We start from the raw sequence: 12739 nt of genomic DNA, 5'->3' as shown, positions 1-12739 counted from the left end.
ACCCGTCCCATATTCCTCCAAACCCTTCCTATTCATACACCCATCCAAATGCCTCTTAAAAGTTGCAATTGTACCAGCCTCCACCACATCCTCTGGCAGCTCATTCCATATACTTACCACCCTCTGCGTGAAAACGTTGTCCCTTAGGTCTCTTTTATATCTTTCCCCTCTCACCCTAAACCTATGCCCTCTAGTTCTGGATTCCCCCACCCCAGGGAAAAGACTTTGTCTATTTATCCTATCCATGCCCCTCATAATTTTGTAAACCTCTATAAGGTCACGCCTCAGCCTCCCACGCTCCAGGGAAAACAGCCCCAGCCTGTTCAGCCTCTCCCTATAGCTCAGATACTCCAACCCTGGCAACATCCTTGTAAATCTTTTCTGAACCCTTTCAAGTTTCACAACATCTTGCTACTCATTCATTTCATTCTCACTCTGCACTGATGCTAGAGAACTGAACCCAGCCAGTGTAGAAGGAGGGATAAAACTAGAAGCAGATTCATGGAAAGAGAGACAGAGTTAATATTTCAGATTGATGTTAACCCTTCATCAGAGTTTAGGTGCTCCCAGCTTAAGTCAAGAATCCCAGACTACTGCCAATGGCGATGAGAAACATCACCTTGGGTTTAGCTATTCTGATGTGCCAGATTGCCAAACCCTCCCATCACCCACCTCCAGAACATTAAAATGATATTTTTAAAAAGCATTTCATAAGATATCTCTTATCCATTATCCATCCCCAAATTTTGAATCGTTAAGGGAATCCAGTGTTAAGGGGAAAGGCAGGAAAAGAGAGTTTAGGATTATCATGTCAGATGTGGTGTTACTAAATGGGCGGCACGGTGGCTCAGTGGTTAGCACTGCTGCCTCACAGCACTGGCGACCTGGGTTCAATTCCCGCCACGGGCAACTGTGTGTGGAGTTTGCACGTTCTCCCCATGTCTGCGTGAGATTCCTCTGGGTGCTCCCACAGTCCAAAGATGTGCAGGTTAGGTGAATTGGCTGTGCTAAATTGCCAGTAGTGTTAGGTGCATTAGACAGGGGTGAATGTAGGGAAATGGGTCTGGGTGGGTTGCTCTTCGGAGGGTCAGTGTGGACTTGTTGGGCTGAAGGGCCTGTTTTCACACTGTAGGGAATCTAATATATCTAATCAAAATGGCAAAGCAGACTTGATGAGTTGAATGGCCTATTTCTACTCTTACCTGTTATCGTCTTATGGAGGAAAGAAGTAGTGATGGATTATGACTTCAGCCCAGGCAAGAGGAAGAATGTGGAGGCCAGGGATTTACAACTTCAGTCAAACAAGAAAGGAAAATTAATCCACAGGAACTAGAATTGCTTGTTACAAATTCCTATCTTGGACTGACAGTAATGGCTTTTCTAATCTCCTTTTGTAGGGTGTTAGAAGAGGAGGATAAACTATACATCCATATTAGACAGTTATTTGAAACATCAGGACCAGAATATCATTATCCTTTGAATGTGGAAGAAAAGGTATTTTTTGTTTGGGAAAAGGTTTCAAACATCAGTGTGACTGAAAACGTCCTGAGTGAGCATGCTCCGGTGAAGTGACTGTGGTAAAAGCTTTAACCAGTTACACAGTGTGTAAGAAACATTGCATTATTCAATGCACGGAGATGCCTGTATGTGGAGGATGATCCAACTGACTATCCAATCTGATAAGTCACAAGCGCACCCATGCCATGGAGAAACCGTGGAAGTGTGGGAACTGTGGGAAGGGATTCAGCTGTCCATCTCACCTGGAAACTCATCGACGTACTCACACTGGGGAGAGACCGTTCATCTGCTCTCTGTGTGGGAAGGGATTCACTCAGCCATCTAGCCTAGTGTCACACCAGCGAATTCACACTGATGAGAAACCCTTTAAATGTTCTGAGTGTGGGAGAAGCTTTAAGAGCTCTGGGTGTTTAATTCAACATCAGCGACTTCACACGGAGGAGAGGCCATTCGTCTGTGGCAAATGCAGCAAGAGGTTCAGGACTTCATCTCAACTCTCAAAGCACCTACGTGTGCACACAGGAGAAAGACCATTCACTTGCTCACAGTGTGGGAAGAGGTTCAGGTGTTCATCTAATCTGACTGAACATCTGCGTGTTCATACTGGAGAGAGACCGTTTGTCTGCTCTGAGTGTGGAAAGGGATTTACTTGTTCATCCCACCTGACGGAGCACAAGCGGGTTCACACTGGGGAGAAGCCATTTGTCTGCTCCATGTGCGGGAAGGGATTCACCACGTCATCCCAGCATCTCACACACCAGGCTGTTCACAGTGGGGAGAGACCATTCTCCTGCTGCTTGTGTGGGAAGGGATTCAGTCGTTTATCCACACTGCAAAGACATCAGCGCATTCACACTGGAGAGAAACCGTTCCCCTGCTCCCAGTGTGGAAAGGGATTCACTCAGTCATCCCACCTGCTGAGACACCAGCAAGTTCACAAGTGACTCCAGGAGTTAGGATTCCCCTGTTTTTGCTGCTGTTTGTACAGTCTGAGACGTGACTATGTTTGTTTTCGCAGTATTCTGACTTCCTGCACTTGGGGCTTGTTGTCCAATAAATCATATTTGTCTCTAATATCATATGCCAACTCTCCAGAATAAAAGAACAATTGCCCTCTTATTGACTACTCCACTTTTGGGATAGAAAGCTGGCAAATGTCCTGTATCTAGTTTCCTACAATCATGGATAGATGGAGGCGAATGCACTGCTTGTGATTTCCCAAATTTCTGTAAATCCTGGGACAGAAGCAATGTATTTATTTGATTATTTTTGCATGAGATGTGGACATTTCTGGTTAGGCCGGCATTTGTCACCCATTCTGAATAGCCTTAACACTCTCAGCTTTTTTTTTTGTTCCTTCATGGATTGAGGGTGTCTATGTTTGGCCTGCATTAATTGCCCATCCCTAATTGCCCAGAGGGCAGTTAAGAGTCAACCATATTGCTGTGGGTCTGGAGTCACGTGTAGGCCAGACCAGGTTAGGCTGGCAAGTTTCCCTCCCTATAGGGCATTAGTGGGCTTTTAATGACAATCAACAATGGCTTCATGGTCATCATTAGACACTTAATACCAGATTTTTATTGAATCAAATTCCACCATCTGTGGTGGGATTTGAACCCTAGTCCCCAGGACATTACCTGTGTCTTTGGATTAACAGTCTAACGATAATACCATCAAGACATTGCCTCTGCATTTCACAGGGCAGTTAAGAGTCAACCACATTGCTGCAGGTCTGGAGTCACATGCAGGCCAGACCAGATAAGAATGGCAGATTTTCTTTGCTAAAGGACATAAGTGAACCAGATAGATTTTCACGGCAGTTGACAATATGATTAATAATGATTCCCATTTAGGTTGCTTTTAATTCCAGATTGTTTGATTGAATTCAAATTTCACGATCTGCAGATGTGGGATTTGAACACACGGATCACAAAATATTGACCAGGGGCTCCATATTACCAGCCCACTGACATTGTCTCCATGCCACCAGTAGAGGGCGGGGTGGTGTTGGCTGAGTGGCATTGTCATTGGATTAATCCATAAATTCAGCTAATGTTCTGAGGACTTAGATCCAGATTCCACACATGGTGGAATTTGAATTCGATGTAAAAAACGAAACTGGAATTAACAATCTACTGAAAACCATTGTTGATTGTTGGATGATTCATTGATTGTTCACATGATTCATTCCAGAAATAAAACCGCTTTTTATGAGGAGAGATTGAGCAGTTTAGGCCTATAATCTCACGAGAATGAGAGGAGATCTAATTGAGGTATATAAGATGCTAAAGGGGATTGACACAGAAGGTGTTTCCTTTTGTGGGGCAATCTAGAATTATCACAATTTTAGAGAAAAGGTTAGCAGATTTAAAACAGAGATGAGGAGGAATCACTTCTCTCAAAGGGTTGTGAATCTGTAGAATTTGTTCACCCAAGGTGTGGTGGAAGCTGTGACATTTGATAATATTAAGGAGGAGATAGACAGATTTTTAATTAGTAATGAGTTGGAGAATAATGGAGAGTGGGCAAGGAAGTGAAAGTGGGGCTGAGCTGGGATCAGCCACGATTGTGTTAAATAATGGTTCAGGCTCAAGGGGCTGAGATGCTTGTTCCCACCCCTTGCTCTTCAATTCTTATGTTCTCACCAATCTCTGATGTTGAACTACAAATCCACCCAGAATTGAAATCCATTCCCAACAGTCTCAAACGTGACATGATGGAGATTTCTTAGGATTAAAAAAACTTTATATTCAACACTGCACAGTCGTCTGGTTGTAAAAGCCCTGTACAAATAGATATAGCAGCAGTTACTCAACTGTTTGGAGATGATGTGTTGTCTTGATTTTAAATATTCCACTGCTGGAGCCTGATTATAAGTTTTTACAGTTGATTTGTTCAAGCAATGCAAGGGGCGATCTATCTCAGTTACTAGACTGAAGCTAAACTGTGAAGCGTACAGAGAGTTGATTTATCTTTATATGCTTAGCATCTCATTATCCCTATCCCAATCTTCCTTCAGACACAACAAACAAACAGAAATTGCTGGAGAAGCTCAGCAGGTCTGGCAGCATGTACTGGGAAAACAAACTTAATGTTTCAAATCCAGTGACCTTCCATCACAACTAGAAGCAGCGAGAAAAGTTGGTATATATGCTGATGACTTGGTAGTGGTGGGGGTTGGAAGATGTGGTGTTGGGAAGTGTGCGGCGATAGTGGAGACAGAGCCCAGAGAGAGAGAGGGGAAATGTAAAGCAGATAAAGTGATTGCTATTAGTAAGCTAGGGAAGGAGATAAGCTAAATAGATGATAATGTGGACTATGAGTGAGTGAAAATGCATTGGCTGTTCTGAAAGCAACCCATCTTATGACAGGACTTCAGGCATGGAGGTGGGTCATAGACATAGAAGAAGGTGATCAAGCTCTAAAATTATTAAACTTGAAATTAAGTCATGACAGCCACAAGGTCTGCAAGCAGAAGATGAGATGCAGTTCCTCCAGCTTGCATTGAACCTTGCTGAAGCACGCCATCGACCCAGGAACATGGTGGTGTGTTGAGGTGGTAGGCAATTAGAAGCTCAGGGCCATTTTTACAAACAGAATGTAGGTGTTCTGCAAAGTGGTTGCTCAGTCTGTATTAGATCTCCCCAGTGTAGAGGAGACCACATGGTGAATAGTGAATACAGTAGACTAGATTGAGTGAGAAACAGGTAAATTCTGAAGAAGTTGGAGAAGTCACTGGACCAAAAATGTTAATCCTGCCTTTTTTCCGCACACGCACCCAGACCTACTAAGGATTTTCCAGCAATTTCTCTTTCTGTATCTTTTGGCAGTGAGTTCACCTGTCTCTTTCTGTCTAACCATACTCCATAAACTCTATCATGCTTGCAGCATTTTTAAAGCTTATTTTCTAACTTTTTTCAGATTATCACTTATTGTATTATTAATGTCTCCCAGTTCTCATGAAAGGTCATTAACCATTTGCATCTTCATGGTGATGTCTACAGCAGCAGTGATTTTGTGTATTTGACTGCAGCTGTCTCCAATGATGGGTGATCAGCATTGGCAGCTTTGACAGAATGACTATGATAGAAAATCTGAAACAAAAACAGAAATTGCTGGAGAAACTCAGCAGATCAGGTAGCATCTGATGCTGATCAGTTTTTCAGCAGTTGCTGAATGATATATGCATTGTGAATTAAAATTTGGTGTATGGTTGTTTGGGTTCAGGCTCTGATTTTTCTTTTACTTAGTGAATTTCAGTATACGATGAGCCCTCCTGTGTTGTTTCTTGCAGTTGAAGACACCAGTTCTTTTTTAAAAACAAAATTCTTCCACTCAAGACTACAGGATTTGCTGAATTCTGGAGTGGATTAGAGAACCTAAGGAGTTACTGCAGCAAATAGATCACAGCAACTTACATGGAGGAAATGAAAACAAGTCTTGGAGCAATTTTACCCATGTAATTAGTCTCTGAATTTACCCCAATTAAAACAATTCCTTGCTTATGCTTCAGAGAGTAGGCTGCATTCTAATTGTAAGTCATTTTGCTGCCTCAGTCTTTTTCATATCTCTGCTTTTCCAACTGAATAAGAAAGGAGGGGTTTCACCAGATTCACACTGGGCCTCGGTTTTTGCTCTTCCTCTGTCAAGAAATGATTTTGCAACCTGTCCTGCATTTCCTCAGTTGGTTACAGAATCGTTTGTTTGCCTTGCTGGAGTTCACAACTGTTTAAAGCAATGAGTATCTGTTAATCTGCACCTTTTGGGGGTCATTACTGTCTGTTGTAGGTGAGTGAAGAGCAAAGAAGTTAGTACAGTGACTGAAAATGTGTAGAACTTATTCCACTTTGTGTCACCTCTTCTGAGTCATAGTCCTTCTGATTTTATGGAATGTTTTTTTTTCAAGACTTATAATCGAGCAAATTGTAAATTTGTAAAATAACATGTAACAACAAAAGAATTTCTGACCAGTTACCTCTCAAGTGAGAAAGGGTGGTAGGTGTTTGGAATTCTAGTCCACATATGGCAATGAAAGCAGGATCGGCTGATAATTTTAAATCTGAGAGGTTTTCTTTTGTTAAGCAAAAGTATTGAGAGATATGAGCCAAAGGCAGGTTTATGGAATTAGGCCACGATCAGCTGTGACCACATTGAATTGTGTAACAGGCTTGATGGGCTGAAAAGCCTACTCCTCTTCCTATATTACCGAGTGAGATACACGACTGAAACACTTCAATTACGTTTCCCTCATTCTGGTAATTAATGTTGAAATGTTTGCTCCAGTCCCACAGGATCCCATCTGTTTAATACCATAAATAGAACGATTCGGGTTTCCAAATAAGGGAGACTTTCAGCCAATGAGGGGGAGCCAGATTCCGTTCACTCCTATTGGTTGGAGGACCAACCTCTCCCGGGGTTAGCCTGACCACCCCCTCTTCCTATTGGTTGGAAGTCACCATCAATCACCCAGAGGGTGGAGCATGCGCAGTGTCGGGCTGAAACACCGGTGGTGATGAGGTGGTAGGGACTTTGCCTGGTAAGTGTGCGTGAGATATATCTGACGGGGTGAGTTAACGTCGGAACTCTTCCTAAATAATATGAGACCTCTAACTTCAAATCGTAAATCGTTCCTGCTACCTTTTTTTGCACAGGGCGGGGCCGCGTTCCCTCAGAAGCGACGCGCATCTGCGGCAGCCATCTTTTTAGGGGGCATGATGCCACAGTGCGCATGCGTCATTGCCACTGCTAGGTGTACTTTACAAAGGAGAAAGTGAGGATTGTAGATGCTGGAGAGTCGGAGTCTAGCAATGTGGCGCTGGAAAAGCACAGCAGGTCAGGCAGCATCCGAGGAACAGGAGGTTCGACGTTTTGGGCACAAGGTGAAAACAATGACTGCAGATGCTGGAAACCAGATTCTGCATTAGTGGTGCTGGAAGAGCACAGCAGTTCAGGCAGCATCCAAGGTGCAGTAAAATCGACGTTTCGGGCAAAAGCCCTTCATCAGGAATAAAGGCAGAGAGCCTGAAGCGTGGAGAGATATGCTAGAGGAGGGTGAGGGTGGGGAGAAAGTAGCATAGAGTACAGTGGGGGAGGGGATGAGGGTGATAGGTCAGGGAGGAGAGGGTGGAGTGGATAGGTGGACAAGTCATGGGGACAGTGCTGAGCTGGAAGTTTGGAACTAGGGTGAGTTGGGGGAAGGGGAAATGAGGAAACTGTTGAAGTCCACATTGATGCCCTGGGGTTGAAGTGTTCTGAGGCGGAAGATGAGGTGTTCTTCCTCCAGGCGTATGGTGGTGAGGGAGCGGCGGTGAAGGAGGCCCAGGACCTCCATGTCCTCAGCAGAGTGGGAGGGAGAGTTGAAATGTTAGGCACGACATGGTTGAAGAGTTTCAGGGCAGAGGAAAAGACCTGGGAGTTGCAGTGGGAGAGGTACTCCCTGAGATTCTTGAAGAAGTTTTCCTCCTCTCTCTACAAGGCAGGCATCCTTGCAAGAGGTTTCACAGTAGGGTTAAAATCCACGAGGTAAAAACAATGACTGCAGATGCTGGAAACCAGACCCTTCCTCAGGAATGTCCACTGAGATCCTTGTGGAGGCAGGAGGAGGAGAAGAACTTCCTCACGGTGAGCATCCGTGGAAGAGGTTTTGCAGTGAGGTTTTCAGTGACTGGGAGAAAGTGAGGACTGCAGATGCTGGAGAGTCAGATGTAAAATGTGGTGCTGGAAAAGCAGGGCAGGCAGCATCTGAGGAGCAGGAAAGTTGACTGTTTCGGGCATAAGCCCTTCATCAGATAAATTACTAAACAGTATATGCCCAATGTCATCTCTTTTTAGGATGGGTGAAATGCATGCGCTGCCTCTTGAATCAGGACCTTAATGGGGAAACATCGCCTGTGAATGACTCCTCCGTTTGCTATTTAGAATAGAACAGAATCTGTACAGTGTGGAAATGGGCCATTCAGCCCAACAAGTCCACACCGACTCTTTATAAGCATCCCACCCAGACACACCATCCTACCCTGTCCCTGCATTTCCCATGGCTAATCCAGAGTGAAGCTGGAAAAAGCACAGCAGATCAAGCATCATCAGAGGAGAAGGGACTTGATGTTTCAGGTCGGAACCTTTCATCAGGACTGAGGGAGGGGAAGGAGGCTGAGAAATAGAGGGAGGGAGGTGGGGCTGAGGGGGGAAAGGTTGGTGGGATGATAGGTGGATGCAGGTAGGAGGTGGCTGTGATTAGTCAGTGGGAAGGAAGATGGACAGGTTAAGGGGATGGGGGTGGAGAGGGAGGTCTGGGCTTGCAATGAGGTGGGCGTGGGGAGATTCGGAAGCTGGTGAGGTCTATGTGAATGCTGTATGGTTGTCAGCTCCTGAGATGGAAGATGAGGCGTTCTTCCTCCAGTTTGCATGTGGCCTTATTTTGAAGGTGGAGGAGGCCCAGAAGGGGCATGTTTGATTAGATTAGATTCCCTGCAGTGTGGAAACAGGCCCTTCAGCCCGACAAGTCCACACCGATCCTCTGAAGAGTAACCACCCAGACCCATTTCCCACTAACACAATGGACAATTTAGCATGGAAACCGGAGTACTCGGAGGAAACCCACGCAGACACTGGGAGGATATGCAAACTCCACACAGACAGTTGCCCGAGGCTGGAATCGAACCTGGGATCCTGGTTCTGTGAGGCAGCAGTGCAAATCACTGTGCCACCATGCCGCCCAATTGTCAGGGGGGGGTGGGAGTTGAAATAGCTGGCAAGTGGAAGTTGATGTAGAGGAGACCATATCGGAGGCAAAGGATGCAATAATTCAGGTTAGATGAAATGCAAGTGAATCTCTGCTGGACTTTGAATGCTTCTTTGGGGCCTTGGATGAAGGTGAGAGGGAAAGTGTGGGGACAGGTTTTGCACCTTCTGCAGCTGCAGGGGAAGGTTCCAGGTTGGAGGAGGGATTAGTGAGGAGTGTGGACCTAACAAGGGGGTCACAGAAGGAACAGTCCCTTTGAAAAGTGAATATGGGTAGGGTGGGAAATATCATTTTGTGATGGGGTCAGACTACAGGTGGCAGAGTTAGATGTGTTAGACTTGGGGATTAGTGGGGTTGAATGTGAAGACCAGGGGCATGCTATCCTTGTGGTTGGCGGCAGGGTTTGTTTGAGGGCAAAGGTGTGAGAAATGGAGAAGATGCAGTTGAGGACACTGTTGATCACAGGGGAGGGGAAATTGCAGTCATTGAAGCAGGAGGACATCTGGGATGTCCTGGAGTGGAATTGCTTCTCCTGGTAGCAGATACAGTGGAGGGAATTGGGTGTATGGGGGTGGGTGGGAGGAGGTGTAGTTGAGATAGCTCTGGGAGTCAGTGGGTTTGTCATAGGTGTTAGTGCTGAGTGAGCTAGTGGAGGTGGAGACAGAGAGGTTCAAGGAAGGGGAGGGAAGTGTCAGAGATGGTCCAGGTGAATTTGAGGTCAGGGTGGAAGGTGTGGGAGAAGTGAATGAACTATTTAAGCTCCTCATAGGAGCACGAGGCAGTGCCAATATAGCCATCGATGTAGTGGAGGAAAGGGTGGGGAATGGTGCCGGTGTAGCTGCAGAAGAGGGACTGTTCCATGTATCTACAAAGAGGCAGCATAGAACAGGCCCATATGGGTATCCATGGCCACCTCTCTGGTTTGGAGGAAGTGGGAGGATTGAAAGAAAAAGTTGTTCAGGGTGAGGACCAGTTCTGCCAAGTGGATGAGTGTGTCACTGGAGGGGGACTGGTTGGGTCCACTGGAGTGGATGAGAGAGTGCTTCAAGGCTCTTCTCATGGGTTACAGCTATAGAGAGACTGGGATGTTCATGGTGGTGATGAGGTGTTGGAGGCCAGGGAACTGAAAGTCATAGAGAAAGTGGTGGGTAGATGTGGTATCCTAAACATAGGTGAGGAATTCCAAAGGGGACAGGAGGTAGTCGAGATTAGAGGAGCGGAGTTCAGTAGGGTAGGAGCAACGGGTAATCGGTCAACCTGGGCACTCAGGTTTATGAATTTTAGGGAGAAGATAGAATCGGGCAGTGCTAGGTTGGGGAACTATAACGTCGGAGGCTGTGTATGGGAGATTTTTTGAAGCAACGAGATTGTGAATGGTCTTGGAGATGATGGTTTGGTGATGAGGGGGGCAGTAGGAGGAGGTGTCAGCGAGTTGGCGTCTTGCTTTGGCGAGGCAGAGATTGGTGTGCCAAACTACCACTATGCCTCCCTTGTCAGCTGGTTTGATGGTGAGGTTGGGGTTGGAGCAGAGGGCTGCATGTTGCGAGGGGGGAGAGGTTGGAGTGGGTGAGACATGTGGAGAGATTCAGGCAGTTGATGTCACAATGGCGTTTGGAGACGAAGAGGTCAAGGGAGAGGGTAGGAGGCCAGGACTGGGTGTCCAGGAGGATGGAGTGTGTTGGAGGCGGGCGAAGAGGTCTTCGGAGAGTGGGTGGGATTCACATTCAAAGAAGTAGGCACAGAGTTGGAGTCAGCGGAAAAAGTGTTCAGCATCTGGAAGTGTGCGGAATGTGTTGATATGTGGGCACAGTGGAATAGAGGTTAGTCCTTTTGAGGACTGACCATTTGCCCTCAGTGAGGGGGAGGTGTGGTAAATACCCAGCAGGGCTTGGGGCTGGGGCATCATGTTGAGTTGGAGCAGAGGTGGAGATTGTCTCTGTCTCTGGGTGGGGGTGTGGGTGAGAACGATCATGTGATTGGCAGTGACATCAGCAATCATGTGAACGGTATCAGCGGAAGTGACGTCGGCAGTCGCAGGGAGTGATGTGGTTGGCAGAGGCGGTGTGCTCAGTGGCAATTTCAGAGGGGACATGGTCAGTAAAGGCAGCTGAAGCAGCATGTTTCAAACCCTGGACACGGTGGCCAGTTTAGCACGGCCAATCCGCCTAAGCTGCACATCTTTGGACTGTGGGAGGGAACCGGAGCACCTGGAGGAAACCCACACGGACACACTGGGGATGTGCAAGTTCCACACAGCCTGAGGCTGGAATTGAACCTGGGTCCCTGGCGCTGAGAGGCAGCAGTACTAGCTGCTGTGCTGCCCCTATTTATTTCTTATTTAATACAATTTCAGTGTCTCTAGCTGGCCCAGCATTTGTTACCCATCACTGGTTGCTCTTCAGTAGGTGGTGGTGAACTGCTGCAGACCTTGGCTTGCAGGCACATCCAAAATGCTATTAGGGAAGAATTTCCAGATTTTTGATCCAGCAATTCTGAAGGAATGGCAAGTTTATTTTCCACTCAGGATGGTGAGTGGCTTGGAGGGGAGCTTGCAGGTAGTGGTGTTCTACATGGTGTAACTCGAGGGTTTGGAAGGTTCTGTCTAAGGAGCCTGGGAGAGTTGCTGCAGTGCATCCTGTAGATGGTACACTCTGTGCATTGATGTGGCAAGAGTATTTTAGATTCCCAACAGTATGGGAACAGGCTCTTCAGCCCAACAAGTCTATAATCGACCCTCTGAAGAGAACCCCACCCAGACCCAGTCCCCTACCCTATATTTCCCTCTGACAAATGCACGAACACTATGGGGAATTTAACATGGCCAATTCACCTGACCTGCACATCTTTGGATTGTGGGAGGAAACTGGAGCACCCGGAGGAAACTCACGCAGACACGGGAAGAATGTGCAAACTCCACACAGACAGCTGCCCGAAGTGGGAATCGAACCTGGGTCCCTGGTGCTGTGAGGCAACAGTGCTAACCACTGTGCCGGCCAGTCTGGGAATCGAACCCACATCCCAGCCCACTAGCCTGGAGTCTCTGGATTACTATCCCAGTGAAATTACCATTATGCCACCAAGTCCTTTTTGAAGTGTTGTTGGATGATGTCAAGCTTTTGAGTGTTTTGGAGCTGCATTCATCTAAACATGTTTAAAATATGTTTGAAAGAAGTTCAAAGGATTTGCTAGCCAAAACCCAGAATGTGCGGATTGTCTTATGAAGTGAGGCTGGATTGGGTAGGCCTGCATCAGCTCCAGTTTAGTTTAGAACAGTCAGTGATGGCACGGTGGCTCAGTGGTTAGCACTGCTGCCTTACAGTACTAAGATCCCAGGTTCAATTCCAGCCTAGGGTGACTGTTTGTGTGGAGTTTGCACACTCTCCCTCTTTCTGCATGGGTTTCCTCCGGATGCTCCAGTTTCCTCCTACAGTCCAAAAATGTGCAGGTCAGGTGAATTGGCCGTGCTAAATTGCCCATAGT

At 46.5% G+C, this 12739-nt stretch overlaps 1 protein-coding gene across 5 annotated transcripts in view; it reads left to right on the top strand.

Annotated features, from left to right (window-relative positions):
- LOC122543899 (uncharacterized) overlaps positions 1–6019 on the top strand; it is a 39381-nt gene extending 33362 nt beyond the window's left edge. For 3 of the 5 annotated variants that reach the window (XM_043682775.2, XM_043682777.2, XM_043682776.2), the window contains one exon: positions 1398–5731. In XM_043682775.2, coding sequence (XP_043538710.1) covers positions 1704–2462 — 759 coding nt within the window. In that variant the 5' untranslated portion in view covers positions 1398–1703 and the 3' untranslated portion in view covers positions 2463–5731. Of the gene's footprint in view, positions 1–1397; positions 5732–5812 lie in introns of those variants that run through there. The other 2 variants (XR_015754571.1, XM_087983660.1) reach the window with 2 other exon arrangements.
- Positions 6020–12739: the final 6720 nt, after the last annotated feature.

Source organism: Chiloscyllium plagiosum, unplaced genomic scaffold, assembly GCF_037043375.1.
Source record: "Chiloscyllium plagiosum isolate Xiang-an unplaced genomic scaffold, Cpla_swu_hap1 HiC_scaffold_46, whole genome shotgun sequence".
In the NCBI taxonomy this organism is placed as follows: Eukaryota; Metazoa; Chordata; class Chondrichthyes; order Orectolobiformes; family Hemiscylliidae; genus Chiloscyllium; species Chiloscyllium plagiosum.
Note: the sequence above shows the minus strand (reverse complement) of the source record. Positions and strands in the feature narration are given on the sequence as shown.